The sequence below is a fragment of the Castor canadensis genome, chromosome 2 (genome assembly GCF_047511655.1).
Source record: "Castor canadensis chromosome 2, mCasCan1.hap1v2, whole genome shotgun sequence".
Lineage (NCBI taxonomy): Eukaryota > Metazoa > Chordata > Mammalia > Rodentia > Castoridae > Castor > Castor canadensis.
Window position 1 is genome coordinate 134,068,203 of NC_133387.1, and position 22,434 is coordinate 134,090,636.

The 22,434-nt window shown below is 41.3% G+C and overlaps 1 protein-coding gene across 10 annotated transcripts in view; it reads right to left on the minus strand.

The window, feature by feature from the left end:
• Positions 1–22,434, minus strand: part of Tp53bp1 (tumor protein p53 binding protein 1) — a 100,468-nt gene that overhangs the window by 4,986 nt on the left and 73,048 nt on the right. For all 10 annotated transcript variants that reach the window (XM_074065794.1, XM_074065795.1, XM_074065798.1 and 7 more), the window contains 8 exons: positions 19,163–19,640; positions 16,503–16,655; positions 8,192–8,463; positions 7,377–7,526; positions 6,658–7,088; positions 3,827–4,018; positions 3,231–3,449; positions 1,287–1,502 (listed from right to left, as the gene is read on the minus strand). In XM_074065794.1, coding sequence (XP_073921895.1) covers positions 1,287–1,502; positions 3,231–3,449; positions 3,827–4,018; positions 6,658–7,088; positions 7,377–7,526; positions 8,192–8,463; positions 16,503–16,655; positions 19,163–19,640 — 2,111 coding nt within the window. The remainder of the gene's footprint in view (positions 1–1,286; positions 1,503–3,230; positions 3,450–3,826; positions 4,019–6,657; positions 7,089–7,376; positions 7,527–8,191; positions 8,464–16,502; positions 16,656–19,162; positions 19,641–22,434) is intronic.

Below are 22,434 nucleotides of genomic sequence, written 5' to 3' on the forward strand. Positions count from 1 at the left end.
TCAAGTGGTTAACGTTCAAACTCCAATGTCACCTCTGCCCCAAACTGAGTGTATTAGGTCCCACATTGGCGCACAGATATTTAAGGAACTGAAAGCTGCATCATATAAAGGCACCTTTCTTGACTAGGTTGTACCAAGCAACAAATAAAACACCTGCAGAGTCCTGGCTTAGGGAGGGCTACAAGTTTGTCAGCAATGTCACTTCAATGCCACTACATGGAATCCTCAAGGAACTCCCTAAAGATTTACAATAAAAGAAAAATTTTCGACCAGGAACTTCTCACGTACCTTATTTATCTCCCACTGTATATGTCAATTCTGTTTAATAACCTAGGCTTTGCATATGCTTAACATTTAGAAATTCCACACATAAAACACCTGGCTCCCGTAGCCCAACTGCCCTAAACCTAAGCAGTTCTACTCACAGCCTCTCTTTATGCGCCTTCCAAACAGCAATGCCCTGATCACTCTTCTCGTGTACTTGTACATATATCCATGTGGCTACAATTAGTGAGTAGTTCGGGCTAATTAGGAAAGAGTCACCCACATACCTGAAATGCTAACCATCAGAGATCTACAATGGTACTACTTTATGATATCACGTTCCCTAATATTGATCCCCTCTTGCAAGACTCAATATTAGTAGGCCTCTTAACAGAAAACATCATTCCATCTAGTCCTTTAGCCTTGTCAGACACTTTTGGATACTACTGTCATTCATTTATAGTAGTACATGTACTTGTATCTGTTCGTTCTTATGTCACATACTTTTCAGACCACTGAAATAAATTTTTCCTCTCCTAACCAGCCTTTACTCAACACAAAATAACAAACAATACAGAAATGTAACACACAGACTTATTATACGGTTAATGAGAGAGGGACTAGGGCTCTGAGCACCCCACATCCCAGTCTTACATTCAGATCTCAAGAAAATGAAACTCACGCTTCATGTGGGTTTCTTCTAGCAGTTGCCCTAAAACCACTAATCAGAAGCCTATCTGACTTGGATGGTTGCACAAAAGTAAAAGGGCCCATTGGGTTCTTCACATGGAAAAATCTATCTCCTATCTGCCTACCTACATTGTTTAGAGGAACTACTCACTGAGAGGAACTTTGTGAAAACAATCTCTACACCAAGAAGAAAGGAACAAATTAATTTTCACTTCTTTGACCAAGATTCCAGTTGCCAATTGCCTGGCCCTCTGCCCTTCCTCAGCAAAGGAATCACCAGCTCATAAAATTAGTGGAAGACAGTGTACATGTCAGAGCCCCTAGGGCCTTACCCTCCTCTTCCTCACTGCTTCCTGTAGGACCATCTTGTAGTTTGGAGCGGCTGGCCAACTTGTCACTGGTTGTGGCCATGGTGAGGAGAAAAGCATAGCCCAGAAACAAGGTCTTGTTGAGGGGCAAAGGCCCTCTCTGCTCTTCCAGGGCAGAAGGTTCTCCTGTGTTGTCTCCACTCTCACAGGGGCTCACGAACTCCCCTGCCCCCACTGCACCTGGGAAGGGTAGGGCATAGTTACTAGAACAATACAGACCATTACCTGAGCAAAGGCCCCAACAAGAAGCATAATCTAATGAGTAGGCTGATTCTCATAGAAAAATGAACTTTTCTATGACCCAAAGACCATTACTATGGCAAACCAATCTACCACTTGAGCCATTCTGCCACCTGGCCAACCATTCTAAATGGCCAACAACCTAGGACCAAGTTTATAATGAAGGTAAATTTGCAAATTTTAATTTGAATCATTATAGTGTATATTACATTATTAAAAAATCAATTACCATTGTATTTATATAGCCAGACCAAATACATCTCAGGTCATATGAAGTTAAGAGGTGGTTCTAATACAAACAAAAGAGCTGGTAAGAGTGAAAGTTTTAGAAGTCTTTTACTTTCACTGCCCCATGCTGATTTCCCCAAGATACATGATATATTTTGAAGCAGCTTTTAAAATGAAAACACACACTTTTTTTGTTACCAAGAACTGTGCCTAGAAAATTCTCCCACTTCATTTCTGACCCTCACTAGAATAGTGAAGAGAATGCATGGTAAGAAACCGTTTTTACAAGTAGTTGAAGCAACATCAAAACACCCTGTCCCAGTGTCCAACACCTAATAGGTAAGGGAACCAGCCAATCCAGGATGCCCAGAACACCCATGCTAGAAGTGCCCCAATAAGTCCTCAAAAAAGAAAACAAATACCTGACATGAAGAAGCTGAATAGGTTCTTAGGAGGCTAAGATGACAGACAGGTCATGCATGCCTCCCTAAAATAAAATAAGCAGCAAGAGAAGCGTCTCAGAGGTAATATGACATGTGTACAATGCTGGATCACAAGACTGCCTGAGTTTGAATCCTGGCTCACTTTGTCACTTTGGCAAAGTTTGCCAACTTTTCTGCTTTCTGGGCCTTTGATTCTTCAAACATCTATAAAATGAATTCTAGCACCTGTACTTCAAGGTGCTTTGAGGTATATATGAGTTAATATGCCTCACACAGTAAATATTCAATAAAGGTTAACTATTACTATTATTGTTTTTAAATACCCTGAAACACAGCAGCAGTGTTTGCTGGATAAGCAGATGACAACTCAAACACACAGGAAACAAAAGGAGTTCTGGTGAAAGGACTATAGCAACTAATGGAATTTCTTCAGTGTGCTACCCTGAGTCCTACTGGGGCAGAGACTGAGGACTTTGCCTCTATCTCCAGAACCCACAGCAGCTAGAGTTGGTCATGGTAGAGACTCCATGACAAACAGATGAATTAAACTCTCTCAACACTGAATATAACTGAGTGGAAAGAGGGTGGGAAGAGGAGGGACAAAGAAGTGGAAAAGCAGGCTGAAGAACAACCTCAGAGAAAGTTTGAGAGAGTTTTCAGGAGGCAGACGGTCACGCAGGCAAAGGAAGAGATCTAGGACAAATTTCATCTATCTTGATTCTGCTTAAACTTCCATTCTTCTCCTTTCCCTCCTAAAACCCATATAGGACTCAATGAATGTTTGAGATCAAGTCTGGGCCTCCTATCTACCCCACTAGACTCTGCTGAAAAGATAAGGGGACAGGGGAAACAGTAACCTATTTCTGAGTACCACATGGGACCCCAACTGCATAGCCAGGACAGTGGGGCCACTGCCACATATTAGGCTCCATATTCCCAGCAGCTGACCTTGCACTCTGCCATGGTCTGAGAGCCCAAGGCAAAAGGAAGCACTCACCAGGCTTCACGATGGCAGACTTGCGGCCTCGCTTGGCAGGGGACCGTTCCTCTTCAGAAGTGAGAAGTTTTCTTTTGCCTGAGGGAACTCCCACAGAGGCACGAGGACTTTCTGTAATCTTGCGGGTAGGGGTTGTACTACTGCTGCTGCTGGAGGCAGTGGGAGTGGCTGGGGAGCTGATGTTACTGCGTCGTTTCCGCTTACCCTCCACCAAATTGTCTGTATAGAACGAGTCAAAGGTTAGTCAAATCCCCATTGTCTGAGGGCCTGAACTCCAAAAGGCTGGGCAGAAGTGATTTAGGTACCATAGGGCCTTTTCCCACTTCCCACAAGTACAGGAAGCCTCTGATTAAGGCCATATTTTCTGCCCCAGTCACTGACATGACTGGGATGTATTGGGTCTCCTATAGAACTGGGGAGGCCAGAAAAACCCTAAGGATACACTATTTGGTACTGAGAAGGAAATAGGACAGTAGCTCTAGAAAATGACAACTCATCACCATCTGATAAATCACATGCAGAAATAACGAGTTAGGGAAACATTACTGATTGCTCTAGGGGCCCAGGGCCAGTTGTTTGGGAAGCAAAGATCTTACCTAAACTAATATCTGCTGCCTTTGTGAGGGGCGTAACTGCCTCATATGGACCAAGTCCATATTGCTCTCTCAGTCTGTTTCCTTGCTCCAAGGACAAAATGACAGCCATTCGCTTGTACCACTTCCTTTGGCCTTCTTTTTCAATGCTGTAGTACAGCTCCCCAGACTCCTTCCTATGTCCTTTCACCACTCCTGGGGAATGAAAACATGGAAGACATACTTGTTGCAGGCTCCTCATTACCCTCTTGAAAGGATTCTACAAAGCAGGCTTGAGGCAGGGAATGCAGACTCAACAATGGGTTGACTAAATTAGAATTTAAGAGAAGCTTGTCAATCTCAAATGGGCAGTACCACTTAGGATATATGTAGCCACTGCTCTAGGATTAGGACAAGGAACATTTCTTGACAGAAAGTAGCCGTTAGTTATAAAAATCTTCCAATGCCAGCCTTATGGATTGTTCACTAACAAATGGTTCCCTTGAAGGGAAATGACATGTGGTTCCTTAACAATCCTACAATAACTTACTAAACCTTTCAACTGTGGTTTCTTTGGAGGCTGAATGATAAGTCTTAAGTTATAGGTGAAAAATATCATTCTAAGAGAGCATATGTATGTTTGTCTGTTGTAATCAAAATTAGACTAGAAATATAAAACAAAGAAAAGAAACCCTGCTGCTTCTGCCTAATCTTCTCTCCCTATTACCTGCTTTACTGCTTTTGCCATTAAGCACCTGACCCAGAACTGAAGATAAGGCCTTCAGAGTAACACAACATAGGACATAAAAGAAAATTGGAGTAGAATTCAGGAGACCTGAGCCTAGGCCTAGTTTTGCTGTGTGATCCTGGGCATTACCCATTTCCAATCCTGTGAAAGAAGACACTCCTTCCTCTCTTCAACCAACAAACAATTTATAGCGTACACACACCACATATATGACATCACTACTGATATCTTGTCATTCCTATAATTAGAAAGGTCCGTTTTATTCCCTCCCATTATACTGTTTGAATGAAGGATAAAGAAATCTAGGTACCCCACCACAGAAAAGAACGGAGGAGAATGTAGGCCTTGGTTCTCTATCCATGCCACAGAATCACTCTCTTCACTTTTCTTACTCATCTCCTAGCTTAAATCTTATCACCAAACTAAATCACAAAGACCACCTCAAATGAACGAACACGGACAAAACCAAAAATACACTTAACAGTAATGAAGAGCTGCCAGAACTAGAAGCAGCCTATTGTTGATAATAGTAGACAGCCTCAATAAATGGAACACAGAATTCCCACCCCATGGATGCCATGATTTACTCTGGATATCAAACTATCTTTGTTTTAAAAGAGCCAAATATGGGCCTCCAAGAGTGGCTTTCCACTTGAAAGAAAAACTGATGCATTTAACATACACAAACTATGAGTCACAGGTTATAAACAGACCTCAATCCATGTACTGCTCCTAACTGATGCCACACTTGGCCAATGGTATTACCAGAAATAGAAAGTGAAGTGGCCCACTTAATACTGAAATATAGGGGCAAACAGCAACTACTCAGGGAATCACAAATACAAAAGCACCTGGAAGACTACAACAGACAGGCATGTTTGTTCATTATATATTATATAGCAACCATGTTCAACAAAATCTCCAGAAAGGAAGTTTTTACATGATGAAGTCAACACAAATAGGTATCATCTATTAAGTTCACAGAAAGGAACAATATAGTCAAAGAATGAAACAGAAAAAAACATTTTTTGGCAGTATTAGAGTTTGAACTCACTTATTCCCAGCACTTTCTGCTTTGGTTATTTTTCAGATAGGATCTTGTACTTTTGTTCAGGGCCATCCTTGAACCATGATCCTCCTACATCTACCTCCCAAAAAAAGCTGGGATTACTGCACCCTGCCTAAAAGGAATCATTCTTTAAAGCAAAAAGTAGTAGTGTGCAGGCATGCAAACACAGCAATAAAAATTTCTTCCTAAGCTAAGCTGTCTCAATGTATCTGCCACACTCACCTGCTGAGTTCCTATCAAAGCAGGAAGTAAGTTTAAAAGTCAGTGGTGAAAGAGCAAAGAATATGAAAAGGGAAAAACACTAATGTTGAAAGTGGAGAAATCTGGCAAATACCACCTTAACCAGTGATAAAGACTATCATCACCAGTGATGTCATGTGGATGTCACATACCTCCCTCAGTCCCATATGATATACTAGGAAGAGTACTTCACCTCAGTGGCATTCTCTGAAAAAACCCACAACTCCAGTCTAATGAGAAACATTAGACAAACCCAAATTGAGAAATATTCTATAAAATACCTGACCAGTATTCCTCAAAACTGTCAAGGTCATGAAAAACAAAAGACAGAAACTGCCACAAACCAGAGGAGACCAAAGGAAACATGATGACTAAATGTAATGTGGTATCCTTGATTGGATCCTGGAACAGAAAAAGGACATTATAGAAAGACTGGTAAAGTAAAAAAATTAAATTGAATTGAGTTAACAGTAAGGAACTAAGATTGGTTTCTTAGTTCTGAGAAAAAGGCATCATGCCAATTAAAGATACTAATGATAGGTGAGGAATACACGGGAACTCTGTGCTAGCAGCATTCTGTACTTTCAAATTTTTTGTAAACCTGAATTTATTCCAAAATAAATTTATTCAAAAATACAAAAGCAACAAATAAAAAAGCCAATGGAAGAGTAACCAGTGTTAGAGGAATGGGATCTCTGAGTTGAGAGATCCAGGGAAGCAAAAAGGCTTGAGGGGAATGTGAGTGTCAATGGCCCCAGGGCACAGTAAACCTCTCCTGGTTTCTGCTTCTTTTATTACCTGCACTGAAATACTCATCTTCCGAGAGGGCTGTCACTTCAGTATCCAGTGGGATGGGGTCACACAAGAGAATGTCTTTGCCCAACACATCACACTCGTACCCATCATCAAACAGCAATTTATACTTCCCAGCTCCAACATCTCGTGTGATTTTCCCAGAGTAAAAGTAGCCATTGGATGACCACTTGGCCACAACACGGAGCCCTACAAAGCTGTTCCCTGGAGAAGAGGCATCTAAGCCATCTGAAGAGGCAGCAGCAGCCTGAAAAGGAATCTCTGGAGAGTCGCTACGCCGCAAAGCACTGGCACCCATGTCTGTGCGTCTAGTGGAGTCTGGCAAGCGGGGCACAATTCGGGTGAAGGATTTATCATCGGGCGACATGCTGGGTGAAATGTCCTCTATGCCCAACGGGCCAGACACAACTGTTTCTCTAAAGAAAGATAAAAAGTAGAAGGCAGTAAGAATTAAGAAGAGTACATTACCAATTTCCGCACTTCTTTGTCCATGGGTCTCTTCAACCCCCTCTTTATTAACCCCATCACAAGTATGAGCTTCGTTTCTCACTGGCCTTACTCTGATTCCTTCCTGCACCCAGTCAACGCAGACCCCTCTTCTCCCTCCTGATACCTCACACACTCTCCATTCTCCTCCATTCTCTCTTCTCCCCTTATTTTCTGAACAAGTCATAGACTATGTGTCTCTCACAATAGCCAGGTACCTGGTTCCAGTGGTCCGAGAAGGTGGGCGGCCCCTTCGCCCACGCCCACGAGGCGTGACTGGAGTCTTCCCTCCCTGTCTGATGCCAAGGCCTCCATCACCATCCTCCTCACACACTGGTGCCCCTGTCTGACTGACCCCTTTTCTAGGACTAGAGAATGAAGATAGGTTAGTCTGGTAACAGCTTCTGATGGCTCCTTCTTTCAGGGTTGCCCCACAGACCCCCACAACATGCCAAGCCACATGTGCTAGGCCTCCAGGGCAGCATGAAGTTGGTTCACACATCCACCTCCAAATTCTCAGCCAGGGAACAAAGGGTTATGGAGTAACAAGTAAAGGACATCTTCCTGTATGAAAGTCTGTTCCCTCATGACACGGCTTCCTATTGTTGCCCTTAAAAATAGCACACCCATTTCTGCTCTGCCTTCTCCTCTGCTTCAGGCTCTGGATACCTGCAGAGAATAATGATAAACTAGGAGACACGTCAACTTGGGGACACTGCCCCAAATTCCCAGTACTTCCAACCAAAATATGTATGGGCTGCAGAACATAGGGGGTGTGGGAGCATATGCTCAACAATCCCAAAGTCCCCATTTTCCTACTTTTTTTAGGGGGCTTCTTTGCCAACAAAGCCTATCTCCTACAGGGCTCCTCCCACATTAGCCTCAAATAGGAGGAACAAATGGGGAGGAAGGAGAGTTCATTTATCTTAGATCAAGGGTGGGGAATTTCCAATTACTCCCCTTGTCTTGGGATATTAAACTGTCAGCAACCCTTCCCCTGCTGTGGCTCTGTCTCTGGAGCCCCTGTCTGCACCTCAGTTTTCCTGGGCCTCCTCGGGAGCTGGGCAAGGCAAAATCTGCGGGTTCTGTCCCGCTGGTTTTCCCCTTGAGTGGTCCGGCTCCTCTCCCTGAGCTGCCACTGCTGTGCATGGCCGAAAGGCTTGTCCCGCTTGACGTGCGATGTAAGCTAGACGCCTTAGAGGAGAAAGAGCTGATATCCCCCAGGTCACCTGAGGAACCCCCAGTCTGTGAAGGGGAAACTTCAGTTTCACACTCCTGACATTCCACAATTGGCTCTTCAGTCTCCTGCAGGGAAGAAATGAATTCAGAAGCAAAAAGAAGCCACAATAACATAAAGCTAATATGATAGTTGGAAAATCCTTGATAAAGCAAAAAAAATTCAATTCAGAAATAATGGAAATGTTCTGAGCAGTGGTTATATAAAATTGTCAAAGTCATTTAACTGAACAGTTAAGTGCTATTCATCCTACTGGGAATATATGCCATTAAAAATAAGACAAGAGAATTAAATTATTTTTACTTTTTACTTCTTGTGTGTATGTAGGGAATTTCTAGGGAAATATGGACTTTATGGAATAAATTTTAAGAACTAAAACATTTTATTTTAAATTTAAAAAGATGGGATTAAGAAGAAAAAAACCTCTATTCTGAATTAAACTGAATTACCTTTTTATTGGACAAATTCATAACCTTTCGCTACCAACTAGGATTCTAATCCAGAATACAAAGGTAATTTCCCTGTCTGAGCAAAGACAGGTTGGAGGAGAAAATGAGTGGCTAGGAGCATCTCTAGGCACTTTGTTAACAGCAGGCAGCACTATACCTCTTTTGTTTTTTTGGTGGTACTGGGATTTGAACTAAAGGCTTCGTGCTTTCTAGCCAGGTGCGCTACCATTTGACCTACTCTGCCAGCTCATCATTACATGTTTTTAATACTAGTTGTTTTATATTAGCTTTCAGTAAGTGATAAAGGAAGTAGAAAATTATAGAAATAGGCAAAAATAAAGTAAAAATATTACTGTTTAGAAAAATTAAGACCATGAAGGTTATAATCAAAGAATATGAGCTTTCAGTAGATGTGGACCACAAAAATGTCAAACTGGTTACATCTCACAGGCTCACTGACGGATCAGTAGTGGCTGCCTGGAGTTCAGTTTTAAGAAGGCTCTGAGATTAAACCCCAGGCTTACTAGGGAAAGTTCTAGCACCAACCAGCAATGTCCTTCCTCTATAGGCACAAGATAAGATAAATTATAGCATGCACGCAACACTTCTATATTCCTACTCTAGAATGTTGTGCTCATAGTCAGGGAGGATTTGGAGAAAGAAAAGACAGACTCTTCCTCAATGAGCTTACAATCTCTCCAGCAAGACGGTGTGCAATGCGTACACATTTAGACAACACTGTAAGAGGACTAAATGATTATTTATTTCACCCTTCTTCAAAATTTCTCCTTTAAAATCCATAGAATCACATTCTCTTCCTTTCATCCTACCTCTTTAGCTACTTTGCCTCCTCCTACTTATGCTTCCTTTTGGGTTTCTCTTTTTTTTGCCTGTCCCTTTAAAATTAGTATTTTTGCTGTGTATGGTGATGCATACCTATAATCCCAGCTACTTGAGAAGTAGAGACAGGAAAATCATGATTCTAAGCCAGCCCAAGCAAAAGTTAGTGAGACCCTATATTAAAAGCAAGCCAGAGACAGGTGCCATGGCTCACACCTATAATGCTAGCTATTCAGGAAGCTGAGACTGGGAGGACTGCAATTTGAAGCAGCTCAAACAAAAAGTTCATAAGACCCCATCTCAACCAATAAAAGCTGGGCATGGCGGTGTGCACCTGTGATCTCAGCTACACAGTAATCATAAATAAGAACGTCATACTCCAGGAAGGCCAGGGCATAAATGCAAAACCTGATTTGAATAAAATAACTAAAGCAAAAAGTGCCAGGAGTTATGACTCAAGTGGCAGATTACCTGCCTAGCAAGCACAATGACCTGGAGTTCAAACTTCAGTAAAAGTAAAAAAACAAAAACAAAAAACCAGGCACCATGGCACACACCTATAATCAGTTACTCTGGAGGTGGAGGTAAAAGGACTGTGGTCTCAGGCTGGACCAGGTGAAAGCATGAGACCCTAACTGAAAGATAAACTAAAAGCAAAAGAGCTGGGGGCATGGCTCAACTGGTAAATCATCTGCCTTGCAAGCATGAGGTCCTGAGTTCAATCCCCAGTTCTGAGGCAGGCCAGCAACAAAAAATAACCCACCATGGGATATTTTTACTGCTCCCCCAGCACCACCCTGAGCCTTCTCTAGGGCAATAAATTCCCTTTAAGTTGTAAATACCCTGGCAGCTATAAATATCTTTGCAAGACAGTGTCAAAGGGGCACCTCTGAGTTGAGGCTTGCCTGGTAAAAGAAAGGTCTACCCCCAATTTGACCTCTCAGACCAAGTCCTCTATTTAAGACCTTATGAATATTGGTTGCATCTCATATGTACAATTAAGGATGTGAAAATTAGCATAAGCACATGTGCAGAATAACCTGTTATGTGATAAGGCTGGGTTAATTAAACCTGCCAGTCACCCTAGCCCCTCCCTAGGAACTGCCCAGATTTTTCCTGTCTCATAACTTATAAATTGGTCTTCAAACAAAAAGATCAATGCTTTCATGCCACTAGGCAGAAGCCCACTGCTTTCTCTTGCCATGCTTCCTCTTACTTTTTCTTTCCTTGTCTTTAAATAAAGTTTTGCAAAGACTGTTTTGTGTCTCTGTCCAGTTCACATTTCAGGTGGCACAAGAACCTGGGATCTTCTGGATTAGTGTCTTCTTAGACCACTCAGTCCAGTAACAGTACCACCAAAAAGAAATAAATTGCTGTTTCCCAGAACTCTGTTCTCATTTCTTTTCTCATTCTCACATGCCTTTCCTGGCCAGGCTTACCACATTCATCCCTGCCTATCCATTAACAATACAATGATAACTCCGCTCCAAACCCACAGACAGAAAGGCCTACCAAACTCTTCCCCATGGATGAAATTCAATACAACCAAAACACAACCTAGAATCCTGTCCCTATCTTCTTGCCTTCAATAAATTCTGGGTATCTGTAGTGTAAGCAGCTCGCTCTAGCAAACACTGATTTCTTTCAACAAAACCTTCATTTGTGTGTTTTGGGAACATTATAGACCATTTCTATTTCCCTGCCTCCTGCCTACCAAGCCACTAATCTACACTGTACTCTCCCCTTCCCTTGTTACCTACTCATATCCTTCCAATGACTCAACTAAGACCTACCTCCTTGTTTACAGCCTCCCTGCTTTCCCCATCCCTGCTTCTAGCATCATTCTCAGTAGCTTATATCCATTAGATGACCTGCCCAATAACTTCATTTCCTAATCTAATCACCACCATTAAACTTCTTCCTCTACTTGGCCTCAGCCATGTACTTCCAGGGCCAATACTGCACCACCTCCAAAATCTGAATCACAAACCTGTCATTCTCCATGTCCTATCACCCAGCTTGGTACTTGTGGCTGGATCCATGTTAGCACAATCTGCCAAGATCACTTGACTAAAGCAGATGTTATGAACTCTGAACTAAAGTTAATTTCCTCTCCTAGATATGGCAAATGTGTAGGGGACTCCAGGATATGTCTCAGCTGGAAAGCAGCAGGCAACCTGTCTTTGTATAACAGGGGCTTAAAAGTTGCTTTTGTAGCTGAGTGCCAGTGGCTCACACCTGTAAGGCTATTTGGGAAGTTGAAATCAGGAGGAACAATCAAGAGGATTGTAGGTTTGAGGTCACCAACCCAGGCAAATAGTTCCCGGGCCTCCATCTCCCCAATAACCAAACCAAAACAGATTGGACAATTGGTTCTATCAGTAAAATGCCTATTTTGTGAGTTTGAAGCCCTCAGTTCAAACCCCAGTCCCCCCACCAAAAAGCTGCTTTTGCTAAAGAGCACGGACTCTTTACTTGGGCCCACAAATTAACTAAAGGCAAGAAACATGATTATAACCCATCTTTTTTCCATAGAAATGAAAGGAATAAATTGACAGTGAGGAAAATAGCCAGAACTATAACAAAACAACTTTTGCTATACCCAGCTTGCACGCTGGCCAATTAACTCTATATGTTAATCAAAGTGACACATTTTCCCCTCTTTGTCTACATGCTGGGCAGTCCAAGGATAAAAACCTTTACTCTTCAGGCTGGGTGCCGGTGGCTGACGACTGTAATCCTAGCTACTCAGGAGGATCGAGAATCAAAGCCAGCTTGGGCAAATAGTTCCTTGAGACCCTAACTCAGCCTTTCACAAAAATAGGACTGGTGGAGTGGCTCAAGGTGAAGGCCTTGAGTTCAAGCCCCAGTGCAGCAAAAAAAAAAAAAAAAAAAAAAAAAAATCTTTACTCTTCAATTAAACCAGGCAATTTTCTACCCTTTTATCTCTCTCTGACCACCAGAGAAGTAAACCTATCAGTCAAGACATACAGCTTTAGAGATATGGTGCTGGACTTGGAGAACTGAGCCCAGCAGCCGTTCCGGGACACGTACTCAAACTGGGCCTCTAATCTCCCCTTTAAAAGGTGGATATTTTCTCCCAGAAGTGGGACAACAGAGCTTTGAGAGGTTGATTCTCCCAGTCCTCTTTATGGGATGAATAATAAACCATATGTCCTTTCCAAAAAACCCTGCTCTTGTTATTTGTGAACTGGCATTGAAGCTAGGGGACTGGCTTTCTGGTAACATTTGCAACTGTCCAGTTGTCAAGGCTGCTGCTGTTAGGCTGTCAGCCTGTTAAGTTTTTTTTTGTTTTTGTTTTTGTTTTTTTGGTGGTAGTCGGTGGGAGAGGTCGAACTCAGAACTTAGCACTTAATAGACAGGGGCTCTACCACTTGAGCCATACTGCAAGCCCTTTTTGTTTTGGTTATTTTTAAGATAGGGTCTCGTTTTACATCGGGGCCAGCCTAGACTATGGCCCTCCTACAATGTGCTTTTCTGCCTGGCTAGGATGGCAGCTGCATGCCACTACACCCAGGACCTGGCTGAGAAGGGGTCTGGTGAATGTTTTGCCCTGGCTGGCCTGAAACCATGATCCTCCCAATCTCTACCTCCAAGTAGCTGGGATTACAGGTGTCAGTCACTGTGGACCAGGGTCTTTTTAATGTGTTTACCTGTGTGTCTTCCCTACAGACCTCATTAAGACAGATTTTAATCATCTTGTCTGGATATACAGTAGACCCTTGGTATCCACAAGGGTATGGTTCCTGGGAGATCGCCATTGAGGAAAAACTGAAGGCTCAGAATGCATAGAGTAACCTCTGCTAGACATACCACCTTTCAAAAAATCTAAATTTTCACTTTATCACTTCAATTAAGCACATTAAATGCCCTTATGCATAATGTACTTCACCTTGCTTTTGGGGCATCTTTGTTTTTTGGGAGGCAGATTTTTAGAAAATTAAGGGCAATCACACAATGATTTCAACACAACTGACAATGCAGGACTGACAGTTTCTCTGCAAGAATTGAGCTGTGTAATGCTCAAATGGTAATTAAAAATATTTGTATTTAAAATATCTTTTGATTATTTATTCTTTTGTTTTTAACTATGCTTGGTCAAGACAGCATGTAGTAAATCCATGAATAAAGCAGGCTTACTATATAGTCCCGAAATCTAGCACAGTGCACGTCACAATGAGGCCCTCGATAAATACTCACTGAACCATCTCTGTCTCAGTACATGATACCACCACTGTTCAGCTGCATAGGCCGAGGGGAAGAATCATCTTAGGTCCCTCCCTCTGTTGAATCCTCACATTCACCATGTTCTATTCAGTTCACTTGTAAGTATTTTTTCATGTATTTCTCTCTGTGCAACCCCTACTGCCACTGTAGTATTTGACACTCACCTCTTGCCTGAACTACTCCTCTACTCTCAACCCACAGCAATCTACTGTCACACTGAAAATCTGACATTTCCAACATACAAATCTCAGCATGTCACTCCTTTCCCCATCACTTAAAAGATAATTCGTTTGGGAGGGGGCGGGGGAAAGGGAGGAGAAATGACCCAAACATTGTACGCACAAATGAATAAAAGAAATTAAAAAAAGATAAGTTGTTCACCTCTTTTCTATGGTATGCAAAGCCCTTTATGCTCTAAGCCATTACCAACCTCAGCAGCACCTTGTCTCATCATTCCTTCACCTACACATTCTTGTCATTGAATTCAAAATAATAAGCATGTCATTGTGTACACATTTCATTCTGTGTGCAATACTCTTTGGCCCCACCCCTCAGTGTTATCCACTACACTTTTCTGAGCACTGCATCTTCTGTGAGGCCCTTCAGCCTCCTTCAGATGGGCTTATAGGCGCCAAGCCTTCTCTCTAGCACATCCCTTCCCCCCTTTACTACAGAAATCTGTAAATTCTGGACTTGCTGAATGTCAAATATAAACACCTAGAGAACATGGATACTATCTCTTTACTCTCATAATCCCAGTGCATGCCATAGTGGAAGGAACATGGTGAAACATACAGAAATGGCTGGCAAATAGAGAAGTAAAATCTCTAAAAGATGAAAAGAGGAACAAAGGTGACAAGAAATGAGGGAAGAGAAAGTTCTTCACTGTTACATTTCTTCTTCTTCCCGGAACATGAACAGCTTCAGAGCTAGATCTAGCTTTAGAGCTTATCAAGTTCGCTGGTCTCAACCTGTCCACCTTCACACCCCACTCACCTTTGTGTGTGCTGCCCACAAGCAGACTGGTCCCGTATCCTCTTAATGTTCTGCTCTGTGCCACTGCTCACCATGCCCCTTCCCTCATTTCTTCGGTCTAAAACGTTTCATGTATAACTCAAATGGTTTTTCCTCATTCAAAAGCACACTTTAGAAAGCACCATATAAATATTAAATGTGATACGCAAATACTTCACATAGTATACCTAGCACAGAATGCAATGTGGACTACAGAGTTACAAAATTTTTTCATGAGTGCAAATTCTTTCCAAAATTATAACATATAAAAATTCTACAAAAAAAAGGGGGTTTAAAACATTAAAAAATGAAAATGAACAAGTACTTCTGGGATTTGGTATAGAATAAACAAAAGAATTTCTCAAACTAATGTCAAATGTTACATAAAATGAAAGCCATGAAGGCCCATTATTGAATAACAAAAATAATATGCTCTACTTGATAAAACTATTTACCAGGGTTTAATTCTCCCTGGAGCACAACTTCCTACATGGCTAATAAGAATTAAAGAAAACTATCCGGATGAGTACTGGTGGCTCATGCCCATAATCCTGGGAGGATGAGATAAGGAAGATCACAGTTTGAAGCCAGCCCAAGCAAACAGCTCTCAAGACTCCATTCCAAAATAACAAGAGCAAAATGGACTAAAGGTGTGGCTCAAACAGCAGACTGCTTCCTGAGTTCAAACCCTAATCCCACAAAAAAGAAAAACCTGTCTAGGTGAAGATGAAAAAGGAAACAAACACAACAGTTGTGCCTCATCAATAAAATGGTTCCTAAATCTTAACATGCGTACCAACAAAGATCCCAGATCTTTAATTCTAAAAAATCTGTCTAATCTCAGGTAATATTACATCTAAAAGTCAGCATATGATGCCACCCATTAAAAATAGTCAACAGCCAGGTGCTGATGGCTCACACCTATAATCCTAGCTACTAGAAGGTAGATATCAGGAAGATTGTGGTTTGAAGCCAGCCCAGGTAAATAGTTGTTCAAGTCCCTATCACAAAAAAATCAACACCAAAAAAAGGGCTGGTGCAGTGGCTCAAAGCATAGTCCCTGAGTTCAAACCTTAGTAATGCAAAAAAACAAAAAAGAACAGTCAACAAATGCCAATGATATGCTGACACTGGAAATTAGTTCATAATGAAAACTAAAAATGCATCTTTCGCCAACAGGCCCATGACCACAAATTGAAGGAGACCAAGAAAGAACAAATGAGTAGACATGCAAACATGAAAAACAATGAGAAGCATCTGAACAGGGAGCTCAAAACTTCATTTGAGTTTCCAGGAATTTAATCTTTATATATGAGAGATTTATCAATCTGTTTTTTACAGAAAAGATGGGACTGACCAAAGATCAAACAACAAGCTCATGACTGGAGAAAACAGAATACAGGACCTCTCTTCTAACCTAGTTCTTACATCTTTTTGAATTAAAAAGAAAAAAAAAAACCCAAAGTGTTAGTAGCTAGTGGCACAGCAAAGGGGCTATGGAGCCAAGGTGACTTTTTTCTATAGAAAGAAATTTGCACATAGACCCAAGGTATTACCTCAGTTACTTTTCTTTCTACTTCTGTTCCATTCACATAGTACACATCTGTGATGACACGGGTGACCAGTGTGCGTACTTCACGGATTGTTCTCATGTGACGATGCAAGACATGGCCATGTGGAGGCTGAGGCATATCGAACTCTTCTTCTCCCTGACAAGACACAGAACATAAGTGCAGGTGTCGCTAAGAACTGTCAGAATCACAAATCAAGCTCTTCATGATGAGCACTGTTCAGAGGATTCATGATGATATTTTCTAGGTGCTTTGTTTTCTATTCATCTACAGATTAAATCATCTATAAGTAAGACTGAGGAAGGGTCACTTACATAGCCAGAGGTTAGGAGGAGTCTGTGCCAGACCTAGAATGACCTAAAGTAAAGCCATAATATCCAGCACTTATATCTAGGGACATTTAGGTGAATATTTGATAGCTAAAGTACATTATTTTTATTTTGCAATCTTTCTAGTTTTGATGATGACTTACAAATTAGTTCATAAGCTTACAATTTTAACAGCTCTTTAAATAAAAGCAGGCATGCTTTAATCCTTTACATAAATCCACAATGACACATTTGTTAATCTCAGTGTTTTCCCCATATTAGTAAGTGAAAATGAGTTTATTTATATAAGGACCACCACCTATCTATATACCACTTTTAAGTGTACAGTTCTATGACAATGAAGTACAGTCATGTTGTTGTGAGTATACCACCATGTATCTCCAGAACTTTTGATCTTTTTCTCAACTAAAACTCTGTACTCATCCACGATCTATATTTTTCTAGAACTATTCCTAGCAGAAGCAACTAGCTGGTAAGGATGTTATTTCACTCTGTGTGGCACTGTAGTAGCACAGTATCAGTAAGTAGTTATGGCAACAGCAATAGTACTTATAATTATAACAACAAGAAGAATCAATAGGTAGCAGCAGCCACCAACTTCTTCACAGCATTTAGTATATGCAGACCCAGGGCCAAGCACTACGTAGGCCTTATCTCTCAGTCTCCAAAGTATCTTGATGAAGTAGGATTTCAAAGCCTGGGCCTTAACCACTGGTATTCACTGCCTCCTATCATCATAATGAGATATAAGCAGAGATTATTTTCTCTTTTTACAGAGGAGAATATGAAGAGGTAAAGGAAAATAAAATCTATTGACTCCCATACGATTGCTAAATATAACTCTTTCTATAAAGGTAGAGAAAGCAAAATTTTATGTGGCAGAATACAGACACTTTAAAGATGAAAATAAACAGAAGCAAGGTAGGATCTAATATGCTATGGCCTCTACATCCAAAAGGATTTTGAATCTTAGCTCTTAGCCCTCAGAAGTTGTTACTATAAAAGACAAATATAAACAGAACTGTGGAGTTCCTAGAGAGACAAAGATAAACAACAAAAGACTAAACCAATCATAATTTAAAAACAGAAGAGTGACAGGGAAAAGAATAACATTTTTTTTTCCATTTTCCTTTTGGCACTACTGGGGTTTGAACTCAGCACTTGCTAGGCAGGTGCTCTACCACTTCAGCCATGCTCCTAGCCCAAGAATAACAATTCTGAAGACAGATATACTGAGTTCAAATTCCAGTTTCACCACTACTGATGGCAAAATCTTGGGCAAGTTACTTAATCTCTCTTCAGCTTGGTTTCTTTACCTATGAAATGCGAATAATAATACCAACCTCATGGGTTGGGTCTTGAGCAGAATGATGACTTATCATAGGTGTTCAATAAATAGGAACTATCTTTTAGAAAACAAACAGTTTGGACCGTCAGAACGAGAGGCACATCACTGAAGATTTCCTAGGCAGATCCCAAGTGAAGATGATCTATTAGAGCAACTGAAAGGCAATTTAACCAACTATTAGTAACTTCTGAAATTTCCCTGCCACAGATCCCAATGCTACCCAATGACATCCTGTCAATGTCTACTTACTTGTTAACACATTTTCATTCTGGTTTTTAGACAGGGTCTTGCTATGTGGCCAAGGCTAGCCTTGAATGCACAATCCTCCAGCCTTAGCCTCCCCAGCACTGGTATTAAAGGCATATGCTTCCACACCTGGCTTAACATATACGTATCTACCAACACTTCTGATCCTACTCAATTTTTACTAGTACCCACATTCCCTACTATACCCTAGAACCTCTTCTTCCTCTAGCCTCATTTCTAGCCCTGTAATCTCTAGTCACAGTCCCTAGTCACCTGAGGTCTTTTCCCCATCTCTGTCTATTACTGTCACTGTTCTTTCTGATTCCAGTACAGAGACACACTGTCCATCATGCTTTTCCTTACACCTTCATTTCCTGCTATCTGAATTCCTAGAAACCATGATGAAAAAGACTTAGGGAAAAGGTTAGAAAGGAGGATGAGAAATGATGGCAGATGGAAAAAAACTGAATGTCAAAGAACAAGAGGTACTACCTAACAAACCCTAACACTATTCTATTTTTCCTGTATTTTTGCTGAAAGACCATCCATTTTAGAGCTAACAATAATTTCCACTACCTTATCTCTATCCTGGATAAGTTGCTTTTGTATTTTAACCACTATTTCATAAAAAAACTACTAAGAGTTGTCATTACAAGTTCCACAACTTTAAGAATCCAGAGAGCCAAAAACAGGGCCTCTGAAGCACCCCAGCATATTCTCACCTGGCTATGGAGTGACTCTGTTTCATCACCAGGAGCACTGACTGGTTTCTCACCATTTCCTCTCTCAGTCTGTACTGTGGCATCTTGTTTTCCAGAGTTCTGCTCCACTGTACTGGTCCCCTGCTCACACACATTCTTTACAGTCTGAGTTGCTGCCGAAACAGTTTCTGGGGTACAAAGGGAATGCTCCATGGTCTGAATTCCTACATTTTGGGTGGGTCTTTCAATTAAGGCCTTGCTAGATTTTTCTCGATTGGCATTCCATCCTTTCTGGCCTTGTTGCATTTCTGTCTCCATTGCTTCTCGTTGAGGGATAGATGGCCCTGGTGTGGTCCTCTGCTGGGAAACAGAAGCAGTAGGATCCTTGATTGGACCCATGGGCCTCACAGGCTGTTCACTCTCCCTTAGCCTTTGGTCACTATCTAGTTTTTCTTTCTCTTCTTCTTCTTGAGGACTTGGAAAGTGGAGCAAGTTCCCCCTGAAAATGAATCAAAGAAACTATGTGTTATGGTTTGAATATGGTGTGGCCCTTTGAAACTCATGTTAAAATTTAAACTCAGAGCCCAGCATGGTGCAGTACGCCTATCATTCTGCCAAAGCAAGAGACTCATGAGTTCAAGACCAGCCTGAACTACATGACAGATCCTGTATTTAAAAAAAAAAAAAAGGGGGGGGGGCGGGAACTGAAGGAGAGGCTCAAGTGGTAGAGTGCTTGCTTTGCAAGAGTGAAGCCCTGAGTTCAAAATAAATAACTAAATAGAATGTAATGAGATATTAAGAGGGTAAAAGCTAAATCCAACTATAGTATTTATGAGGTGGGGTTTTGGAGAGGTAATTAAGATCAAATAACATGGTTCCAGGCTAGCCCAGGCAGGGAGTACCTATGATCCCATAGGTAAGAGGATCATGGTCTGAGGCTGGCCTGGGGCAAAACTAACTGAAGCAAAAAAAAAAAAACAGGCTGAAGGGCATGGGCTTCTACTTTGCAAGCACGAAGCCCTGAGTTCAACTCTAGTATGGGACAAGAGGGGGTGGGAGATGGGGTAGATCACATCAGTTGGGCACCTATGAGTGAATACTTGCGGCTTTGTAAGAAGAGAAAGATTAGAACTAACATACACACTCCTTCTCTCACCCATGTGATGCCCTGTACTGCCTCAGAATTCTGACATTAAGAAAGCCACTGACAGATGTAGCCCCTCAGAAACATGAGTTAAAGTCTCTTTATAAATAACTTAACTAGTCTGTAATTCTGTTATTAGCAACAGAAAATAGATTAAGTGGACTAAGATCCCAAGTTGAAACAGAGGAAAAGGAGAGAAGAAGAGAGGGAGAGAGAGGGAGGAAGGGAGGGAAAGGAGACAGGGAGGAAGGGAGGAAGAGAAGGAAAGAGGTAGGGGAAGAGGGAGGGGAAGACGGAAAGGGAGGGAGGCAGGCAGACAATTTTAGGAGTAGAAGAGTGGTGAGATTAAGGCAGCCAAGCATACCACTTTGTGAGGCCTCTTGTCATAATTTCACTACTGTGAAAAAATAATGGTAGCAGCACCATTCCACAATGATGATAAAAAATAGTCATAAAATGTCTCCCCATCACTAACTATAAACTCTAAAACCTGACACAGGAAAATGAAGTAAGCATAAGAGATAAAACCATTACTGGGGGCTGGCAAACCAGCACAAGTGGTACAGCATTAAGTGGTGGAGCACCTGCCTAGCAAGCGCAAGGCCCTGAGGTCAAACCCCAGTACCAACAAAAAAAAAAAACAAAAACATCATTACATCATTAGATCATCTCATTTGGCTTTATGAACTGACTTTTTTTTTTTTTTACTTAAAACATTTTTAATGATAACACAAAATTCAAAAGCCACAGAAAAATACCACTAATAAAAGAACAAACTGAAAACAATTCATGCAACAAGTATGTCAAAGCAATAGTTTCTTTGACGTATATAACAGCTCTTGAAAATAAGAGATGACTAGGAGGATGGGGAGAGGTTTGTCAAAGAGCATGATGTTACCCTTAACTGACTTTCAGCATTACAGATGTTGTCTATCCCCTCCAACTAATTATTTTAAGAAAAGAAATCCAATCTTCAAAGGAGAAAGGCACAGATCAGATCCTGGTTTAGCTAATTCCATAGGAAGATCTACAGCTATCATTTCAGAATAACTTGGTTCCCTGAAGACGATTCTCAAGATACAGCTCAGTTCTTTTCACTAATTTTTCCATTTGGGTATCTCTGATTTGCTTATTTATCCCACAAGCATTGGCTGAATGTCTCCATAAACCAAATACCATGATTTCTAAGGTGACTAGGGGTTTTATATTTCCTTAACAATTCTCTAAACTAAAAAGGCCCAGGCTGCCAGACACTGGTGGCCATGCTTGTAATCCTAGCTACTTGGGAGGCTGAAATTAAAAGGATCTGAAATCCAGGGCAGCCTGGACAAATAGTTCCTGAGACCCCATCTCCAAAACTGAGGAGAGCAAAATGGACTAGAGATGTGGGTCAAGTGGTAGAGCACAGAAGCCCCAAGTTCAAACTGTACTTCCACCAAAAAAAAAAAAAGGCCCAGGCTAACTCTAAGTTAACAAGTTACACAATAACATCTTATTCACCTGCATATTTATAACACCTAATACACAGCTTAATATAAAATATGTGCTTAATACTTTGAACAAAAGAATAAATATTCTCTCAATGGACTGCAAAATCTACTCACACAGTAAATAAGCAAAAACTAATGCACTTTTAGGCCATATGTAAATAACTAGAATAAAGATGAAAGAAATCCGTTCAGAACTGACCATGTTAGCACATCTAGAATGTGTTTCAGGTTGGAGTGTTACTTTTTTACAAGGCATAAACTGAGATACACCCTGAAAATAACATCAAGGAGGCTAAGGGGCCTAGAAACCATATCACATGTTCCTTTAAGCACTTGGCCAGGGAAAGAGAGCTTGCTTGGGCTGCCTCCTATTTGGGAGGAGCTCTCATTGGTAACAGCCGATCTTGCCTTGCTAGACAAAGGAACCATGAAGAGCCCTTTACAGTTTGTGCGGCTCTGAATCATAAGTGAGAAAGAAGAAAGGAGTCCAGTTTCTGTGTTGTTTGGCTCAGTTTACTAGGATAGCAGATGAATTTGGAATAGAGTTCTAGTTACAAGGACCACTTGGTTCTTATAATTTTGTGTCCTCTCTCTCCAGAATAGGACGTACGGCTGAATGAGAATCTTCCTCCAATGAGAGGAGAGAACACCATCACCAG